General features: G+C 37.8%; 1 protein-coding gene across 2 annotated transcripts; it reads left to right on the top strand.

Annotated features, from left to right (window-relative positions):
• The first annotated feature begins 220 nt into the window (after positions 1-220).
• GALNT3 (polypeptide N-acetylgalactosaminyltransferase 3) lies at positions 221-21,531 on the top strand. Of its 2 annotated transcripts, XM_059853002.1 has the most exons (12): positions 260-350; positions 6,029-6,381; positions 7,919-8,513; positions 9,835-10,007; positions 11,280-11,429; positions 11,679-11,913; positions 12,655-12,772; positions 13,151-13,351; positions 14,495-14,626; positions 15,239-15,340; positions 17,962-18,114; positions 18,650-21,531. In XM_059853002.1, the coding sequence occupies exons 3-12, from the start codon at positions 8,005-8,007 to the stop codon at positions 18,773-18,775; spliced, it is 1,899 nt and encodes a 632-aa protein (XP_059708985.1). In that variant the 5' UTR covers positions 260-350; positions 6,029-6,381; positions 7,919-8,004; the 3' UTR covers positions 18,776-21,531. The 2 variants fall into 2 exon arrangements, with proteins under 2 accessions (XP_059708986.1, XP_059708985.1); XM_059853003.1 differs by lacking the exon at positions 6,029-6,381 and having other exon boundaries at positions 221-350.
• Positions 21,532-22,086: the final 555 nt, after the last annotated feature.

Here is a 22,086-nt window from a genome sequence, read left to right as displayed (position 1 = left end):
TTTCCCAGCCCTGGGAGTGCTTGGTCAACCCCATCTAGCCCAAGGTAAGGCTTGGGGGGTAGAAGCGAGCCCGCAGCCGCGGCCGTGCGGGGCTGGGAGCGCGCTCCGCGCAGTGCCGAGCCGCGCGTGCCGGGACGGGCCAGCGGCTCCCCGGGCGCGCCCCCGGGGCCGCCTCGCGCACCTGGGCGCCAGGTGAGGGCGGGGCGCGGGCGCGCGGGCGCAGGCGCGGAGCCGGCCGCGCGCACCTGGCGGGCGCGGGGCGGAAGCCGCAGAGCCCGCCCGGCTCCGGCCTCCCGGGGCTCCGGTGCCGCTCGCTCGGCAGCGCCTTCGCCGTCCTCCCGCCGGACGAGGTGAGTGGGGTGCCTCGGGAGGCACCGCGCGGCTCCGCTCCTCCTTGGCCTCTCCAACTGCTGCGGCCGACGGCGGGGCAGCGTCCTGTGCCGCTTCTCCTCCGCCCGCCGCAGCCCGTGCGGGCGCGCCCGGCGGGGCTCGGCAGGCGGGCGGGAGCCGTGAGGTCGGGGAGCGGCCCTGGGCGGCGCGGGGCCGGGGCTGCCCCGGGGGTCCCCCTCAGCCGGCCCTTGGCGCGCACGCTGCACGCGCGGTGCCCTCAGTCCCGCCGAGGCCGCCGGCCACAGGGGCCTGCCCGGGGCCGGGCCAGCCCAGCCCTGCGAGCTCCGCTCCGGGGAAGCGTGCAGTGGGCGAGGAGCCCGGGCTGCCGCCTGTGCGGACACGGGGTCCGGGAAGTGCCGGCCGGATGCACTGTCCAAACCGAAGGTATTGACCGAGGGAGGTGTCTCTGCCACGTACGGATCCCGCCCAAGGGTTTGCCCACAGTACCGCATTGATTCGGGACGGCAGGGTGGTACCAGTTGTGTACACTGCCAGATAGCTCTGGTGTATTTCGTCCTACTCCGAGGGCTTTTAAAAAGTTACCACGTTGTCTTTCCCCTCCGGCGGTTTGTTGGTCTTCTGCACAGCAGGTGACTATACTTAGACAATGTTTGCTTAGGGCTGTAAACTGACAGAAGAAGTGTGCTTTAAATTTAATAACCTCAGTGTCATGGATTTTTAATTTTTTTAAACTTTGTGTAAAATATTCCTTTACAAAGAAGAACTCATTCATAAAAATTTTAGTTGGTTAAATAAAAAATCTTACTGGAAATACAAATACGTATGCATCTCAGTAGTGTTGTATATGTTAGTCTTCTGTAACAAAAAGACCTTTGTTTAAAAGATTATCAATTCTGATAATCAATTCAGTCTTGACTAAAGGCCGTGGTACACTGCTGAGCTGCCAGACATAGAGCCTGAGACAAAGCAGCCAACTTACAGGGTTTGGTTTCCTTTTTTAGCCAGGTTTGCTCAATGGCCTGGTCAGTTTGGCATCTGCTGCTGTCATCTTGAGGCTTCTCAATAACAGAGCAAAGTAAAAATTAAGTTAGTTATGGAGAGCCTGAATTGCTATTTTTGTTGCACCGTGGGAAGGAGCAGAAGACCAGTTTTCCTCCTCCTCCTCCTCCTAACTGCTGTTGCCACTTGTCCCTTTTTTGGGGTGGGGTGATGCCAGAAGCAGCCCGGCTATCTTGAGCCCTGTCAAAATAGGAACAAGGTATAATTGCCTTCTCTGTGACGTTTCCCCAGTGTCTGTGGTTCTAGATGACACACTGTGTTGCTTTGAGATGATGTTTTTTGGCTTTGCCAAGTTTGCTGCCTGGTTTGCCTGTTGGAAGAGCTGTTACCTAGTCCAAGGTTTTCCCTCTTTTGGAATCAATGTAGAGAATCATGTTCATGATATGAAATGCTGGTCAGTTGCCTGCCAACACTTAAGAGTTTCTCATCCTAATCTGCTCATTGTTGTGCCTGTCTTCTACAAGATCTGAAAGTACCTCAAGTTTCTGAACTATAAAGTGCTAGGTTTTTTCAGTCATGTAGAACTTGGATTTATTCACTTGCTGTCTGTCTTACTCTTGCCTGATTTTCCCTAAGACTCACTGAGATCATGTACCATAGGAAATAGTTCTGCTTACAGAGATCATATCACAAAACCACTGACAGTGGGTCAGCAATTAAATTTTAGCATCAGTGACTAACTACAGTGGATTAACATTATTTAGCAGTGAAATGTGTCTGGAAAAGAGACACTGAAGTGGGGAGAGGAGGAAAGTGAAGACAGATATAGGAGCTTCCAACAAAGATTAGTTTAGCAGTCAGTAACCCAGTAAATCTCCCATGAGGAGACTTTATTTGCCTTACACTTACCACTTAAACAAAAGTTTAAGGCCAGTTAGAAAACTGTGATTTTAAGACCTGCGCTTGATACTTGGATGTTTTTGTAATCTTAGAAATGTTGCTGCAATCAGGAAAAGAAACAAAAGTCCTCTAGTTATGGTCCAGACGTTATCTTCTGGTGCTTAAATGAAAATGAGACACTAATCCTTCTAAGTTAAAACCGCACTTTACAGCTGCTGTCATGTTCACTTTTCATCATGGCATTTTTAGGGACAATCTAAAGTAATTTTAACAGAGGCCCAAAACAATCTGACCAAGGAAAATACAGACTTGAGTGAGATTTAAATTTGAGATAAGTGCTTGTCATTTACATATCCCAGGTCTGTAAAAATAAACCATAAATATTTTTATTAAATATGGTTACTGTGTATTTTTACTATGCTATCAGTTGTCAAAGGGAACTATCTATCTCTGCCTATCACATGCAGTGCTTGGCTGTAGAAAAGTGGTAGTAGTGCTAATTTTGAAAAAGCACATGAAAGTTTGAGTTTGAAGCACTTCCATCAGAATGCATAGAAGGAGGTTTGGTGATGGTTTGTTTGAGGTTTTTCCTCGTGTATTTTTTTTATCTAAATGAAACTGCTGAAGGAGATACTTGACCAAGTTTGTTTCAGCAAGCTGTTCTGTGCTGCTGTTGCTCAGAACTTCTTCATTTTTTTCAGTATGCTCGTCCAAAGGTACAGCTTCTGCTTTCTCTGTCATAATCAATGAGGCAGGTTACATCCAGTACTCACTAGAATAACCTGTGCTCTTTATGTTTCTAAAATGAAGGCTCAGGAACTGAACACATGCAGAATTCCTCTAACAACTTTTTTTAACTTGTTGAGCTTCAAAGAATGTTCCTGGAGGAACAGCACCTGGGTTTTGTGAATTTCTGTAACTTTTAGGTGTGTGTACCCTATTTAGGAGTGCATTCAGCAGGAACTGACTGAAACAGAAAAGCAAGTGTAGAGATACTAAACAGCTGATTAGTTTCTCATTTTCATGTTTTTAGTCTTTAACTTCTGTACATTTCATTTTATCATATTTTCCTTTATTTATTTCATGAGCTAATATTCTTGTAAACAGTAGCATAGTTAGTAAACCTAAGCAACTTGTTTAACTAACCCAAATTTCTGAAGTGCTTTTGAATGGTTTTTATTCTATGAAGTGTCTTCATATTCCATATAAAGCTAGACCTTTATGAAGGGTTCACTCTGAATAGGATGTTTCTTAGTCTCTCACCAAAGGTGCTTATGTGAATGGATGTTCCTCTGAGAGGAACTTCTAGGAAATACAAACAGTTTTGTTAAGTGATTTACTTTTTTATTTATTTGCCAATAGAAAAAAGCAGCAATTTCCATGGTGGTAGAAGATGAAAATATAATTTACCAAACTGATTATTTCAGTAACTAATGTTTTAGTAGCACCTGCATTGATACTCATGCAAAGAAAACAAAAAGCCCTGTTTAGAATTTTAGATTCAGAAATGCCAGTAGGGGAAGTAGCACTTCTTACAGTTAAAGTATCCTAAATATCTTTGTCAGACTTTTCTTAATTTGGTCAGAGCAGTTGATCATCACTGTCAGGTTTGTTTGTTTTTCTCCCTAAAGTATTTGCTCAGTGCTTTTATTCACACCCACCTCTGATTAAGGAGACTCTAAAGTTTGAGGAAGGGACTGTATGCTTTGTTAACAAGTAGAAATAGACAAACTTTTTATGAGACTGTGCTTCTTGAATTATAGAAGAATTTGATCAAGTTGAAGCCAAGTTATGTAGTTAAATGGTTTTGAATAGAATAAGTCTGAACCATTTTTTCTCAATTTTTTTCAATTTTTAGGATTTTTTTTTTGTTTCGGTTTTAGTATTTTTACTTATTCTTTTAGATTTTTATGTTCTATAAGCAATATTTTCAGAAAACATTTGAAACCTGTTTAACATTCAGATAGAAGAAAAGTAGATTTTAAAATACTTTTTTTAAAAAAACTGAGGTCAAGTATATTGTTGATACTAACCCCAATGAATTTTTTCTTGCATGATTGGAAAGAAATTCTGCTGATTTGGGTTAATGATACTTTGACTTTTTTAGAAAAGATTATTCTCTACAGTGTTCTCTACAGTTAGATCAAGCTAACAAAAAAATCAGAGTTTTCTACTTGTTAGCTACATTAGCAAGGCTTTCTTGTAAGAGTTTTTGCCAGTCAGAGTTTTTGTCAGACAGTCTGACATCAGAACCAGTGGGTGGCATGGTGTAACATAGCCTGCATTGAATTCTCACACTGCCCATGTGATGTGGTTTGAAGTAGTGTGGCAGCTGCTTTTTGGCACTTTTAGAAGAATTTAGTAGTACATTTTAGTTTTCTGGTTATTTTCTTCCAAAAAAAAAAAAAAATCCAACTTCAGATGTTTAGGGCTAGTTATTTCAAAGTGCTGTAAGAATCCAGACTACTATTAGTGAAAATAACACTAATGAATAGAAGATTAAACACTTTGCTAAACAGTCACCCCAGGGAGTTTAATCATGCCACATATTTCTTCATCATGTCCTGGAGGATTGAATAGTGGCTTGGTCTGTGTTTGCTGACACATTGCTATGCCATGAAAATGTGAGAGGCATTTGTGGGGAATAAAGATTGTATTTCTGACTACAAAATTATCCTGGTAAAAAGCCTAAGTAAAATACAGCTTTCATGGCAAAAGTTCTTTGGACAATGCAGCTTCTGTTCTGGAAACTGCTACTCTTTTGTACTACAAAGAACTCTTCTCTTATTGTAAGCAATATCCCTATCAGATATTTTGTCAACAAAGCTACACTCAGCATTTGTCTATATCAAAAGGTTTTGCTGTATGCTTGTGGCAGTCAAGCCCCTGTCCACCTGGTGTTTGCTGCACATAATATTCCAAGGCTGTCACTTGATCCTTTCTTAAAGAAACGTCACTTGGACTTGTTTCTGTGCATGGCATGCTGAGAGAGTGTACTAATCCACACTGAAAGGGTTAAGTTGTGTTGCTATCTTCCACAACCCACCTAACTCCAGGGAAGGTTCTTTTCTAGGGACAGATGCATTTCATACAAGTGTTGTGGCAGCAAGCTCCACGTCTCTTGTTTCTAATGCCTCTTATGACATCATGTATTTCAAATATATGTATAGAGAGATAGAGGTATATATATGAAGATCTTTTCTTTCCATTTGAGGAAGATATTGGTTATTGATTTCTAAGCTTTCAGATTTACTAGTATCTCACATGCTTCTGCATGGTGCACTGTGAAACAGTAATGTGATTTTCTTTTTGATGGTATTAGGAAATCATTCCTGGTTAGCAATCTGCAGAGGCTGCAACGCTGAGTGCTGATCTGCACTTATAGTTGGTGTTTTACATTGTGTATTGCATTTTCATGGCGAGGTTAGGAGGTGAGGGTGACTGCACAGGTGTCCTCTGTGCTAAGAGACATGGGGCTGCCCCCCACCTCCAGTCTCATCCAGGGCTGAGCACAGCTGGTTCCAACCAGCTGTAGAATAGACCCACTGTTGGCCAAAGCTGAGCCACCCAGTGTAGCAGGTGGTGCCTCTGTGATGAGGTATTTAAGAAAGGGTGAAAAATACTGCACAGCAGCTGTGAGAAAGAGGAGTGAGAAAAATGTGAAACTCTGCAGAACCCAAGGTCAGTGAAGAAGGAGGGGAGGAGGTATTCCAGGCACTGGAGCAGATATTCCCCCTGCAGCTCATGGAGAAGGCTGTAGTGATCAATTTCTCTGCAGCCCGTGAAAGGACCACTCCAGAGGAGGTATCCACTCTGCAGCCTGTGCAGGACCCCAGGCCAGAGCAGGGGATTCACCCTGAAGAAAGCTGCAGCCTATGGAGGAGCAATGCAGCCATGCAGGAGCAAGATCTTGGCAGGAGCTGTGACCCGTGGATGGCCCATCCTGGAGCAGTTTATGCTGAAGTACTGTACTGCATGGAGAGAACCTGTGCTGGAGCAGGGGAGAAGCAGAGGAAGGAGTGCTGAAGTCTTACAAGCTAACCACAGCCCTTATTATTCATTCCTTCTGACCACTAGTCAGAAAGGAGAGAGATGAATTGGGAATGAAGGAGTGAAGCTGAGCCAGGGGAGGTAGCTTTGAGCCTTTGTTTCTCACCATCCTACTCTGTTTTTAATTGGCAGTAAATTCAAATTCATCATTACAAGTCTGTTTTCTCTGTGACAGTAACTGATGAGTGATCACAGTGTCCTTAGCTCAACCCATGTGATTTTCTATCTTATTTTGTCCCCACTGCCATGCTGAGGATGGAAAGCAAGAGAGTGGCTGGGTTGGTGTCTGGCAGCCGGTCAAGATCAACCCACCAGACATTGTGAGAAAACAAGACATTTTTCAGTCTGGCAGTTTGGCAATTTGGTTGCAATCCTTTCATTGGGAAGAAAGTTTTTTTTTTTTGTAGTGTCCATATAAAGGTATCAGTATTGTAGTTTAAATGTTTCATCAGTAAGAAAAAATGGGAAAATAATATGTGACACACAAGTGGACTGGTTTGTTTGGTTTGGTTTTTTTGAAAATTTGTGAGTTGAGAAGCATGTTTTTGGTACCTTTTAGTATGATCTAATATGCTTCCCCTCTGCATTCTTTTAACAATAACTCTATGGTAAAAACACTCTAGTTTGAATGTATAGGTTTATTAAACTGACATAAACTTTGAAAAACAGTAAATTGTGAAGAAATCTAGATGCTTAGTTTCTCCTGCTGATTCTTGAAGAAAAGCAGGTAAGGGGTGGGGGTTTTTGTTTTCTCTGACTTGTATCTGTTCCTTAGTATATATTACTCCAGTTAAGATCTACTTGTATTTCAGAGGAATAAATAGAAAAGCAGTTTTCTGCAATTTTGTGGTCAGTAGTTAGCAAGTGGGAAGTGTGGCTTTTAGCTAGATGCTGTTTATTTCTCTTCTTGATTCACATACATGCAATTTAGACAAAAATGAAGCTATTCCCTGAATAGCTATTCCAGCTATTCAGGCTGATGGCAGAAGGTGTCCCCTTGTAAACTGCCAGTTTGGCAGAGAGAATTTATTTCAAATCACTTGGATTTTGGTAGTTCTCAAACGTCTTTCATAATTTCATCTTTGAAAGCAAGTGAATATTTACTTGTCTGAGAAAAAAATAATGGCAGAAACTTGAAAATTGTTGAAATAAGTTGATTGAAAAGTCTTTCCTATATTTTAATTCACTTTCCACATGGCTCTTTTTGACATGCAGCTTGAACTAATGTATTGATGCCACCTGGTTTTCTTCTGTCCCATCGTTTAACTAAAATTCCTTGCTTCTGTAAGACTTTATTCTAATTTTAAACAAACTACTTAGAAGAAAATAAACTTGAAGTAGTGGCACTATATAGAAAAAAATGTTTTATTCTTGATGGTATGCCTGATTTCTGGTTCTTCTATATGAAGTGTATTTAGCAAATAAAACTCAAAGCAAAAAGCAGGGAAAGGGCATTTTGGGTATCTTATAGATAGGTTTGATGTATTTTTAAGTGATGTAGCTTGCATAACAATAGACTTTTAGTAGTTGTGAATTAAATCCTTCCCATTATTTTCTTATGGCTTTACATAGTTGGATATACTAATGATGTCTAAATACTATATGTTTTAATTTACAGGTGTTATAAGTTCAAGAAATGCTGTGACATATTTGAAGAACAACACTCACAGAAACTTCTGTTGTGTGAAAATTTTTAAAAATAAAATGGCCTTGAAAAAGGCACCTAAGCTATTAAAGACATTTTTTCACTGGAAACTTTGGAAGTTTAGCATTATTGTATTTGTCTTTCTGGTATTTTTATTTTTGTTACAAAGAGAAGTGGGTGTTCAAGATTTTAAGGATGAAGCAGGGATTGAGCCAGTTGTTGGAAAGAAAAGTCATGTATTAGGTCTTGTGTTAAATGCTATGAACAATATCAAAGGTGCAAAGCCAAAAATGCAGATAAAAGCACCCATTAGGCAAACTAAGGTTCCGGGAGAGAGACACTGCTTGCCAGGGCACTATACTCCAGTGGAACTGAAACCCTTTCTAGATCGGCCCCTTCAAGATCCTAATGCTCCTGGAGCTTCTGGCAAAGCATTTAAAACCATCAGCTTAAGTTCAGAAGAACAGAAAGAAAAACAGGCTGGAGAAGAGAAACACTGTTTTAATGCATTTGCAAGTGATAGGATTTCTTTACACCGGGATCTTGGACCAGACACTCGACCTCCTGAGTAAGTTGAAATGTGCATGTCCTGATAGTTGAATAACTTCTCAGAAATTCAGCCTGTAAAGTGATTTGAGTTCAGCAGTAGCTGATAGTTTAGGAAAGTCTCCTAGCTATACATAATGATTGGCTGTACATAGTGATCCACAGTGCCAAAGCCAAGAATGTTTAGAAAAGCTCACTTCTTTCATGGTTTTGAATTCAAAGTAACCATATTTAAATAAGGTGTTCTGATTTTGCCTTTAAGGCTAAAATTTCTGAGTAACTTTCAGGAAACCTGCTTAGTTTTACTTAGAATAAAACTAAAAATGTGGTTTCAATATTTTTCCAATTAAAACACTACCCCCCTCCCCTTTTTTTTAGCTTTCAGTGTTAATAAAACTACATAATTTAATTTAATAAATTAGGAATTTAGGCATAATTAATAAATTCAGATTTGTAAACTGTTGAACAAGGAAATGGAAGATCTCAGCAGCAATCTTGTAGTATTGAAGAATTTTCTAAATGTAGACTGTAGGACTTGGGGAGAGTGGGTTTTAGTTATGAGCAGTCTCTGTCAGTGTCAGATGAAATGTTGTCAGCCATCTGTGCCAGAAGTGGCTGAACTTACTGAGCCACTGCTGATACACAGAGTGCAGCTCACCATAACCCCTCCTAGAGCATAACTGGGGAGGCTTTGCTTGTGTATTTTGTGAGGCAATGACTGGTTATTACCTTGGGGTGTCTTCCAGGCCCTGCAGCTGACAGGCCATAAACATTAAGCGTGCAACTTATGAATACAGCATTGTCATCTTGACTTGCCATTGGATCTAAAGTTATGTTTAGAATATGTCAGTCTTGAAAAACTGTGGGTATAAAATTATATCCCTTGAATAGGACATGCTGCCCTAAGCCTTGCATAGCACTTCTGCAGAGCTTTGAAATTTGAATTAGATGAGCTATATTTTTCTTGCAAACTCTGATTTTTTCTAATAAATATTCTTAGGTTTCAGCAGTAACGGTGACTTTTGAGTTAGCTCAGTCAGTACCTGCTGTTCTCAATAAAATAATTTTTTTTCCTGAAAAAGGCCTGGGTATTATATGAAATGTAATCAAATGTGTGTGAGACAGAAGCAAAACTAAGTTGTTCAATTCTCAGCCATGATACTAAAAAAAATATTCTGAACAGCTGCTTCAGTTGAAATACCTGCCTTTGCACTCCAAAGCTAGGATAGAAAGCAGAACTTAATGTCCATAGTTGCAAAGTTTTCTACTAGAAAGAAAAGTTTAAGAGTTTGAGTAAAAGATCATTGTTCATTTTGTTACCCCTGACACTTTCTAATTTGTAGATGTATTGAACAAAAGTTTAAGCGCTGCCCGCCATTGCCAACCACAAGCATTATCATTGTTTTCCATAATGAAGCGTGGTCAACTCTGCTCAGAACTGTCCACAGTGTGATGTACACATCTCCTGCCATACTGCTGAAAGAGATTATTTTGGTGGATGATGCCAGTGTAGATGGTAAGAAGTCTTCCTGCTTTTGCTTCTGTTTTTGTTTTTAATTGAAGAGGTTGCAATTTCAAATAAATTGGCTAAGGTCTCCTTACCATTATTGACATGTATAACAGATAACAGTATTCTAAGTGGTTTTGTTTCTTTTCTTTTTTTTTTTTTTTCCCTAATATAAAATAGCCCTCCCCACCATTTTTCCGTAAGGTATTTAAATATGAAATTCCTGTGCTCTAAAAGGTTTTTAAACCCCATTTCTGTTTTTTCCAATTCTGATTCCGATTTACCTGCATAACTGCTTGCATGACAAGTAGCTTTGTAATTTTTGTTTCAAACCAATTGCAATTTGTAGAACAAAGTATCCAAGTATAAATTGGCCCAGTTGTAGAAATTTGCATTTTATCACAGTGGTTGTCTTCAGGCAAATAAATTTTATTAATATGAAGGGCAATGTCTTTATTAGAAAGCAAAATTATTTGATGGAAAAATAATCTTCAACAGTCAAGCTGAGTCTCAAAAATAATTATATATATATATACGCTTAGTATATATACTAAGTATATACATATAAAGTATATAAGTAATATATATATAAAGTAGGTAAGTATATAAGTATATATACTATATAAACACAAATGCAAGTTCAAAAAGCTTTGTATGCTTAGCTTTAGATGAATGTGTTTATACATACTTCCACTAATGCATTTACACTTTTTTGCAAGTCCATATTGAGTCTATTGAAATGCTTGGATGTCAAGCATGTTCAGTAGTACAGTTTAATACTTAGGATGGGCAGAATAAAAAAGATGATGTGGGGTGTTTCATGAGAGATATGGGTTTCTTTCTCAAAATCTGAATGTTTAAATAGTTTTATAATATGGCTTCTGTTGCCGTGGTAAATACTGTAGCCTTTAAAAACGGTGTAAATGTGCCATCATTAAGGAAAGAATCTGCATGTTCTGCAGATAATGTAAGTATGAGCTCCATTTACTATGAAAATGGTTAACACTGCAGCAGAGATGTACTAGCACATCCTTTCTTGTTCAGAGTTATTTTAATGTTCCATCTCCTGTTCTCTGCTGGTTATCTCTTCCTACACCCCTACCATCAAAATACTCAGCCCCTAAAAATAACCTTCAGCAGACAGGAATTTTTATGGCTTTGATCTTGAGATAATTTCTGGGGTAAGTGTGAGTTGTTTATCTTGTTCACTTAAATAGTGTAGCATTTTGGGCAGTGGTGTGTGTATACACTGAATATCCTGACACTGATTTCTCTTTCTAGAGTACCTGCATGATAAACTAGATGAATATGTGAAACAGTTTCAAATAGTTAAAGTAGTCCGTCAGAAGGAAAGAAAAGGTCTTATCACTGCACGGTTGTTGGGAGCTTCAGTAGCAACAGGAGAGACCCTTACCTTCCTGGATGCTCATTGTAAGTGTAACCTGTAAATATGCCAGGTCAGGTTTATAATGCTGTTGTCTTTAATGTTGCAGACTTTTTATTTTTAATTATAAATGTTAGCAATATATCACCTTTCCTATTGCTATTTCATATTATTGAAAGTACAATTAGCAATGCTATTTAAAAATAGTCCATATTGGCTTGCTGGACATGTTAAAATATACCCTGTGTACTACTTTATAGCCAAGCAAAAATTCATTGCTCCCATTTTCTCCACAGGTGAATGCTTTTATGGCTGGTTAGAGCCATTATTGGCAAGAATAGCTGAGAATCCTGTTGCTGTTGTAAGCCCTGACATTGCTTCTATCGATCTCAATACCTTTGAATTCAGTAAACCATCTCCTTATGTGCATAGCCACAACAGAGGAAATTTTGATTGGAGTTTGTCATTTGGATGGGAGTCTCTTCCTAAACATGAGAATAAAAGAAGAAAGGATGAAACCTACCCAATTAGGTAAATTTAATTTGAATACTATTTAAATCCTTCTGTTTTCACAGAGTTTATCTTATGAACAATACTTTGTAAATAAATTCGTTCTTCAGATGAGTATTATCAGGCATCTTAGCATCCTAGATGTTTTTTGTATGTTTTTTGTTTTTTGTAATACTTTCTTTGCGAACCGCATTTTAAAGCATTCATAAAAATATAGCCTCATCGAGATAGTAATTGCTCTGCATTACTTCTTCTACATACAGTGGAAATTACCTGTATTCCTGGGGGAGATGCAGAAGAGGATTATGCACAGTTATTTTCAGAGACAGGACAATGATTCTGTCTCCCCATTCACTTTACTTGAAAGAATGATAAAAAGGGTCAGAGCACCCAAATGCCAGGCTGATACAGTAGTGATTTGATGATAATTGTACCTGCTTTGTCCACAGACAGGTTACCGGTCTGTAGGAGTTGTACTTTTGCTCGATTTCCTTCATACAGAGAAAATTTTTTTGTTTTCCTGATGCTTTCTTTTATGCCAGCAGTTTTTAGCCTGAATAAGTTCTTAATAAATGGCAATAAGGTGTCAAATGAGACTCTGTGGGAACATATTAAAGTGCTAGAAGTATCTATACCAGGAATGTGCATCACTGTAGTGAAATACTAACAAGAGCATGGAAAATTCCTAGAACAGTTGCACCATGATTTTACATCTATATTTAAAAAACCGTTGTCTTCCTCAGTAAAATTTTGTTTTTGCAGAACACCTACTTTTGCTGGAGGTCTCTTTTCAATATCAAAAGACTACTTTGAACACATTGGAAGCTATGATGAAGAAATGGAAATATGGGGAGGTGAAAATATAGAAATGTCTTTCAGAGTAAGTTTATCTCCGTAATTAGCATTTGCCTCTATGCTGACAGTGTACAGGGGATTTGAGAATAAATTAGTATTAGATATTGACTCCTCTGCTCAATCAGCCAATTGGGACAAGGAAAATTGGATTACTAATTACCTATTAAATAAAATACAAGCATGCTCACTAAACTGCTTTTAATTTTTTTAAAATGCTTTTAGGGTTGCTATCTGAAATGTGTTTCCAGAGCTTATATGATTAGGAAATTCACTAATGGTATGCCTGATATGTGTACTCTTGCTAGTGGTTTGATGTGTTCTGGCAAACAATAGTATTACTGAATTTTTTTCCACTCCCTGAGTTCTAATTGCAGTGTACTTACACACTAAATGTTATTATTAGGTATGGCAATGTGGTGGACAGTTGGAGATCATGCCTTGCTCTGTTGTTGGCCATGTCTTTCGCAGCAAGAGTCCCCATACTTTCCCAAAAGGTACTCAGGTGATCACACGTAATCAAGTTCGCCTTGCAGAAGTGTGGATGGATGAATATAAAGAAATATTTTACCGAAGAAACACAGAGGCAGCAAAAATTGTGAAACAAGTAGGTGGTGGTGGTGGTATTAGAAATCACACTTGCTGCGGTGAAAGTTTTGGTGAGCAAAAGTTATTTATTGACAAAGTATGTAAGGATTCTAGATTTTTTAATGAAAAGACTGTTTAGTTTGCTTAATGGTGCAGCCCCAACAAACATGAAAAAAAATAAAGTGTTTGGGTGATGAATGTTGATTTTGTATGGTGAGGTTTTTTTATTGGTGTTTTTTTCTTACATTCTCCTGGGTTGTTTGCATTGTGCAGGTACAGGAACTACCAGAAGAACATGAGAGAAACTAATGGGTGTAGGCAATGTAAACTAACTTATTTTCTGGAGTGAGAAAAATGTCTTGTTAGTTTCAAGTCTTTTAGTATTCTTACTGAAAAAGGAGGTTTTATGGTTCTTTAGCAGCAGAATAAAAGTTACTTGATGATGGATAACCATCTATGGTTTTATGGTTCTTTAGCAGCAGAATAAAAGTTACTTGATGATGGATAACCATCCTGTCTTTATCTGCTTAAAAAGTCAGTTATTTCCAAGTAAATCAATATTTGGGGTTGAGGTTGGGTGTTGGGTTATTTATTTTGTAAGTTTTCTGCCCTGCTAGAATCTAGTTTTCTTTTAGAAGTTGTTTTTCCCCCTTCATGTGATAAATTTTTGTGACTGTTGTATCACTGAAAGCATTACATTTCCTAGGCATGTCCAGCAGCTAAACAACTGAATTTTGTTTGGAAGATTGTACATTGTACTGGATATTATGCTAATTATTTTATTAATCCAGTTTGTTGTTTCAGCTTACACTTTTAGTGAGATCAGTTGGCTTTATGGCTGTAATCAGTATGTTCTTCCTTGCACTTTCCCACTTCATGGCACTCTGTTAAAACTTTCTTGGGACTAAAGATACTTTTGTATTTTCCATCTTGCACTGTATTTTTCTTGAAAGTGCTTTGAAATGCTGCAGGCGGGATGTCAGTGGTATTATGACACTGAAAGACAGCAGTAACTGTAGTAGTACAGCATTAACAAGAAAAAAATCAACAAAGGAAGCTTAAAACTTGCCTAGTACTACACAGAATAGCATAGCTTTATATGGGCAAAATGAATGTTAATGTATTTGTATTTCATCCTTCTTTACCTCCTTTCCTCTAACAGAAAACATTTGGAGACATATCAAAAAGACTCGCTTTAAGGCAGAGCCTGCAGTGTAAAAATTTTACCTGGTACCTCAGTAATGTTTATCCAGAAGCATATGTGCCAGACCTGAATCCTTTGTTTTCTGGATATGTAAGTTTAATTTTAATTACTTCCTATATTCTTCATAGTCCAGGAAGTTTGCTAATCTGTTGTACTACCTTAGCCATAGCTTTTAGACTTTAGCTATCTTTAACTTCTCTAGGGTTTTCTGTCACTACTCTGGACAAAGAATCTCTTCTGCATACCTTTTATGGCTTTGTCAATAGCTGTGTCATTTTCATTTTTCATTTATGTCAGAAGTCATTTTCCCTGCCAAATAACTTTAGACGTTGCATTGCTAAAATAAAGTAATAGCTCTTAGCTTGAGGTGAACATGAATTTTTAGCGTGTATTTATAAAAAAACCTTTCCCTTCCTCCTGTTTTAAATAATTTATGTGTTTCTGTTCAAACTGTGATTTGAATCACAGTAGCATTTTACAGAGCAGGCTAATAAATAACTCCATGTGTGACTGTAGTTATTAAGCTTTTAGATAGAAAAGATTACCTGAGGAAACAGGATTTTTAGATTTGAGCAAAAAATAAAAATGAATGAACAGCTGTAATTGTTGTTAAACTAAAGGTGACTTTTGTCTGTGACTGAGACAGTTTGAGTTTCTGTCATTCCACTGAGCTTTTTTATCCTGACAACACCCTTTCTTTAGTTAAAAAATATAGGTAACCGCATGTGTCTGGATGTTGGTGAAAATAACCATGGTGGCAAACCCTTGATTATGTATTCTTGTCATGGACTTGGAGGAAACCAGGTAAAATATTTAATATCTGATTTTTATTCTCTCTTCTGCTGTAGCTTTACCATATAAAAACTTTTAAATTAATTTTAGAGAAATTGACTAATTATTAATATGCAATTTCTCTCTCCTTATCTCTTTTTTCGTTTATTTTCTTTAACAGTTAATTCCTATATATATATATATATTTCAAGAAAAACTCTGCACCACTCTTCATGTCATGTCCTGTTTCTAATGTTTTAACTTCAATATAGAAATTCAGATTTCAAACACACTTGCACTGCTTCACTTGCCCTCTCTTTTCTGTGCAAAACCTTTTCATGCCACCCCTATTCCTGTCTTATAAGTGTTGTCTTCTTAATTCTTCCTTTCCTTATGCTTCCTCCTATTGCTTCTTTCTCTGTCACCAGGACTCGCACTGTCAAGGAAGATGTTGGTTGGAATCCGGCCACTGGGAGACCAAGTGTCCAGGCCTGAGCCACCTTCCCTAGCACGCTTGCAGCCTCAGTGTGAGGTCCAAGTGGCCTATCCTGTACTGGCTAATGCAAGTGAATCATAGGATTCCATTTGTTCAAGAGGAGCTCTCTTTGGTCCATAGCTCTTGGAGGCAGCTATGGTGCTCTGTTCCTTCTACAATATGACTTGCAATAGATGTCAGATACTGAATCATTCCATCATTACTGTAATACTAACAAAAAGAACATCTGCTTCCCTGCCCAGAAATGCACACGTCTCTGTTGCCTTTAAAAGTGATCCTTAATAATTAAAGGTCAGCAAAGGTCTACAAGTTTTTGTTGGAATATAACTGTTATCTTATGGGAGGGTGTTAATAATTTTTTTTCAACCTTAAAAGACATCCATTGGTGGCGCTGTGAAAATTGAGACACATAATCCTAGCCAGGTGATACTTTCTTCCTGGTCATTTTTCGTGAGACATGGCATGCTGTCTAGATTGAAAACTACCACCTTATTATGTTAGCTTCTTACAGGATTGATTTGGGGTTTTATTTGATTGTGGATTAATACTATTAGCCTTTTCACATTGTCACAGTCATTGATTTGGGAGCACTGTAGAAAGACATTTTATTAAGAGATCTGCTGTATGTTTCTGTTGTTCTCTTAAGGTATCTTGGGCTATACTAAAATTCTATTCTTTCAAGTGTTAAGTTTTTTGTTTTCCCTCCTCCTACAAAATAACAGTCTGAATCCCTTTAAATGCCAGCCTTCAGAGAAATTATTTTACTGATAATACTTAAGAGATGCATATTTGCTTACCTTACCTTTCTCATTACAATGCTCTGTTTTCAGTTTCCTCTATTCTTTACCAGACTTTCAGCAGTGTAGGCTGATATTTCCCATGCTGTCATCTTCCTCCATATATTTGAAATGGGAGTAGAAAAGAGAACCTAGTTTTCAGAGTTGTACATCAGTTGTGTATTATTCTTCCTTTTTAGAATATTGGAGCTGGAAACATGGCCATCTCAATATCCAAAATTAATACAGCTCTAAACATAGCTTTCAAATAATTATTTTCAGGGCTTGCAGAGATGTTCAAGTTCCAAAAATAAATCAGGACAGATTAAGTCAGATTACCAGATGAAGAGTAAATTACTCTGTCTGAGGGGTAAATGACTAAGCAGGTCACTCCTCCTTCACTACCTGTTTTGAGGACTTATGTTGGTGCTAGAGTCTTAGGAGTGAGATGCCTGTTTGTTCCTCGTGCTGTTCCCATTGTTTCCAAGGTAGTGAGGAGGTGGTTGCTGACCACTGGAAATCAGAAGGCCAAGGGGGGGTAACTGAGCCTGGCCTTAATATTCAAAGGAAAGATATAATGAAGGTGGCTGACATCCAGCAGCAAGAAACAGTAGCAGTGAGATGTGATGTTAGGGACTCTGCTGGTAAATGTGGGAGAAAAGGAAGAGGCCTAATGTTAGGTTAGGGCTGAATGGGTAAAAGAGCAGCTGTGTCTGTAACTTTTAGAAGTAAATCCCTGTTAGGATCAGAATTATAGCTGAGCCTTAGGAGTACTCTGCTGTCAGAAAATCATGGTAAAATGAGCTCACAAAATAGATGCTTATAATTTTCTAATAGTTACCTCACAAGAGGCTATAACAGCATCCTATTGTTCATGTATTGTTTAGATCAAGCAGAAAAAGTTGGCATACAGCAAACAGCATTGTTTCATGTGACAACTTGTCTTTTTGGTTGCATTAAGAAAACCCAAAATCTAGCAACAGAATTGAATGCAGATTTTTAGTTAAGAAATGCCAAAATTTAAGTTATCTTAAACTATCTCTACTCTTCAGTTTGTCTCCTTGAATTATATATGGTCTGTGTGGGAGTAAGATTTTGCATCACACATGCAGCAAATGTTATTTCCAATTTATACATACAAGTATAAATTAGTATTGCATCACTACTAAAAAAATTAGTATTGCATTACTACTAAAAACTGCTTTTAGTTTTATAAACACTTTTGAAGTGTCTATGCTAAAAATCAGAGGAATTATTCTGTAGTCTCAAATTTTTGAATAAGAAATGTAGTATTTTGTTTATGGGAATTTGAAAGGCTTAATTTAGTTTAATACTCTTCTTTGTGTTTGTATACCAATTTTTTTTTCAAATTATTTAAACAGTACTTTGAGTATTCTGCACGCCACGAAATTCGCCATAACATTCAGAAGGAGCTTTGTCTGCATGCTTCCAAGGGACCTGTGCAGCTTCGTGAGTGCACTTACAAAGGCCAGAAAACCTTTGCTGTTGGGGAGGAGCAGTGGCTGCACCAGAAGGTACATATCTTGTGTACTGAAATAGCATTTTTATTAGTTAATTTTGGATTTTCAATAAAAGCAAACACGCCAACAAAACAAAAACTCTAAAGCCAAAAGACTGTAAGTTTAGTTTCGGCAGGAAAATGGAGATAATGCAGGAAAATGGAGATAATGTCAACTTTTCAGTTGCAGATCAAAACATGATGTCACTAGTAGAAATGTCACTTAAAAAACCAGTTGATATCTTTTAGTGTGTTTGTCTAGACATCTAGACATCCATGTGGAAGTCATTTCAGATGCTTTGTATATTTTGTACATCCGTATATTCAGATGTTTTTAAAATATTTAGATGTTTTTAAAATATTTTACAAAACTTTCCTAACAAAGCAAGTTGGCACTTATATACTACTTATGTAATTTCTAGCCCCCTCTGCACCACCTGTATGAGCTTACTCTTTAGCTCCCAGCTTGGAGGAAGAACTGTTCATTGGGGGGAACTAGCGTGTTCATGGTTTGTTCACTTTTCTTTTCCTCCTTTTTTTCCTCACTTCAGGATCAAACTCTGTACAACGAAGCACTACATATGTGCCTTACAGGAAATGGAGAGCATCCGAGTTTGGAATCCTGTAATCCATCAGACCCTTTCCAGAAGTGGATCTTTGGCCAGAACGATTACTAGTTGATATTATAGGCCAGAAGCATTTTATTAAAAGAAAAGAACCATTCTGAACTGTGATTTTTGTGTGATAGTTTAAATGCAAAATGTTTAAACAGTTTCTTTTCCCTCTGAAGTTGGATATAAAATGTTTCATAAGAGATTCCCTGGAAGTCTGGTATACCAAAGATAATTGGGATCTTGGTTATATTTTGTTTACAATATTTCTGTGATAAGACTTTATATGTTGACCACTGATTTATGGATCCTGTTGGTTCTCTTATCTTAGGGGCCATATGTGGGGTTTTTTTTGGACATACTGTAAGTACTTCTGAAGAAGACTAATTTTCTCTGTAGTGTTGTGAGAAATTTTTGTTTACTGTCTAAAACCCAGTACATTTTATATGAATGTTTTTATGCTTAAATGGCTTTTTTTTTTTTTAATAATATACTCCATGAAACTTTCTCAATATTTTTTAAGTTTCTTCACTTGGAAAATTAGACCATCAGGTCAAGGCCAAATAGGATACCACATTGTGCTCAGCTTCTAGGAAGTCAGTTGTTTGCAGAAGAAAAAAGTAATTCTCACTAAAATATATATTTATGATTATTTTAATGGAAAATCTGCTTATTTTGATACTAATCTTTTATTTAGACAAAACTTCTTCTATAGGTTTTTTATATTTCATGGACTTAAAAAATTATTATAAAGTTTTATTGTAGTAGGCTTCTGAGCTGCTTAATATTCACACATTTTTTGAGCATTATGTTCATTATTGCTATTAAATTACATGTTATCTAGTAAACTTCTGCCCCTACCTTCTAGTGCTTTATGCAATGTTTACTTCAGAGGTTTCTAATGTTATCCATATGTAATTTCTTGTGCCAAGACTTGCATATTAATTTTTGTTTCTGTTTCCCTTGTTACAAAGGACTGATCTCAGATTTATCAGTCTGAGATCTTGGCCTTCCTAACTATTCTGGTAATTACAGAAAATAATATAGCATCATCAAATATATAATCATTTTTTTAAAATTTATAAAGTGAAGACAAAAGTATTTGGCTATGTTATCAAATATAAAGTTGAGAATAAATTTGAAGGAGTGGGTATTACAGGCTTAATAGGACAAAAATACACTAATAATAAATCTGTTCTTTTGTCCTAGTAAGTAAGTAATATCATTACAGATAAATGCTAACTTAAGTCTAGTGGGTGAATGGATGATGATGTGGGGTTTTTTTACTTCTGTGGTGGGGAGGGAGCCTGTTCATAATTTAATGGTACCTAATGAGTTCAGTTTCTGAATAAAAGCAAGAAAAATTCTTTTCAGTACTTACAAGTCATCTAAAAGACAAGAAAGTGTATAAGCAAGGACCAGTGATAATTTGCCAGAAGCTTTAATGCTAATTTATTTTTTGGGCTTGATAAAGCCTTTTGTGTCTCAGCTTTTATAAGGCTTTTGGAGACACCTGCTGAGAGTATCCCAGGATATTAAAGCTGTACAACTTAAAATAACTTGATACAGAGTGAACAGAAATTGCTGAGAAGACTGTACCAGGAAGGGTTATTTATGCCACTGAAACTGGAAGGTTGTGTAGAACAACACTGCACAAAGATTTGCCTGCGTCCTCTGATAAATATTTTAATTTGGTAATGGAATGCAAAGTATTCTTACTTTTGCAGATCAAACCAATATTTGAAGGCCAATACATGCACTTGATAAAATGGGGGGAGCTGACCTAACACAGGGCAGTGAGAAAATTGTTGAATATGACTAGAGGATGGGAGATTACACAGAGAGCAACTGTGTTGTGTTGAACCTGGGTATGGAATGGAAACTCGGTGTCCGAGGAACCTGTTCTAGAAGACAAAGTATTTAGCATACCGGGTTAAAAGTACTTGTTCTTTTAGTTCTTGGTTCATGTTATACAGAAAATGCTTTATTTTTAATATCACTAAAGGATCATTTCTTCATGCAACATGTTTCTCTTAGAAGTTTGTCATATTGGGATGTGCACATATGAAACATCATTTATCTACTCATTATCAGTTGGGTTTTTGCCATTTGTTTGAGGTTGTTGTTTTTTTTAAACCAGGGTAGAATTTAAATTGCAAAGAAACAAGTGTTCTGTTGCACTTGGAAGTAGGAACCTCTTCCTAAGCAATGCTAGAGAGGCTCCACTTTGTATATTTTGGGTTTTTTGCAGGTATAGCAATATATGTAGGGTTTTTTTTCAGAAATTAGGTATATCAATTCATCTAGTTACTATATTTTGCATTTAGTTCTACCTATAGAAAGGGAAATTAATTCTATGATTTTAAAATGGTCTTTTAAAGATTTTCCTTTCGTTTTTTTTGAGACTTTTTTCTGGTCTAACATAGGTCACTAGTACAAAATACGTATTATATATAATATATTTTTATGGTATGTTAACTAGCATAGTTCCTTAAACTGTGACATTTTAGTCTGTATTTTGCAGTACCTAGTACGGCAGTTTAGTCTTGCTTGGACTCTCTACAACCTGCCAGAAAAGGGGAAGCAGATCTATAAGTAGAGGAAAATTTTAAGTGACTTTTTTGTTCTGTTCTGTTTGAAGATGTGAAATTAACTTTTAGGTCACAGTGACTATAACACATCCAAATATTTGTGTGTGTGTGTATACACGCATACATAGGCATCATATAATACTAGGAGAGCAGTAAGAGATCTGTAAATAAGACTAGAGGTTTAGCAAGTTGGGTTTTGGGTTTTTTAAGCTAATAAAAAAGCAGCATTCATCTTCTGGCTGTTGAGAATGTTCTCTTGAAAGTGGCTAATAGTTTCTAATAATTAGAAAGGCTCGCTGAAAAGCAGTTTGTAGCAGGGGGGTTCTCTGGCTCTTTGATGTCTTTCAGTAATGCCCTTCTCTGCCCCTATGAAGGGGACAAAGGTGAATAGTATTCCATACACAGCATGTAAGAATTGGTACCTCCATCAGATGGCTGTACAAACTGCTGAAGGTTACTACAACAGCTGTCATCAGTGTTAGCCTCCATCTCACTGTGCTCTCTTACATATCCAGGGAGTAATCGCAAGTGCTGAAGAAGGCTTGACTTCAGGCCAGGCCAGTTGAGCCACGCTCCCAGCAGGATGAAGCAGGTCCTAAACCTTTTGGGACTTCAGGGCCTGTGGCTCTGGGTGCCACTGCCTGTGAACAAGAGGCTCCACTTGGTTATGACACCAGTCGCTGCAGTGGGAATTTGCCAGCCCACAATATCTGAGGAATTTTTTTATTACCTTGGGAGTAATTGCTGCTTTAGTCTAGGGTGAGTATAGAATAATGTGAGTACTAT

This window comes from Haemorhous mexicanus, chromosome 8 (assembly GCF_027477595.1).
Source record: "Haemorhous mexicanus isolate bHaeMex1 chromosome 8, bHaeMex1.pri, whole genome shotgun sequence".
Classification (NCBI taxonomy): Eukaryota; Metazoa; Chordata; class Aves; order Passeriformes; family Fringillidae; genus Haemorhous; species Haemorhous mexicanus.
The sequence above is the reverse complement of the archived record's forward strand: the minus strand, read 5'-3'. Positions and strand labels throughout refer to the sequence as shown.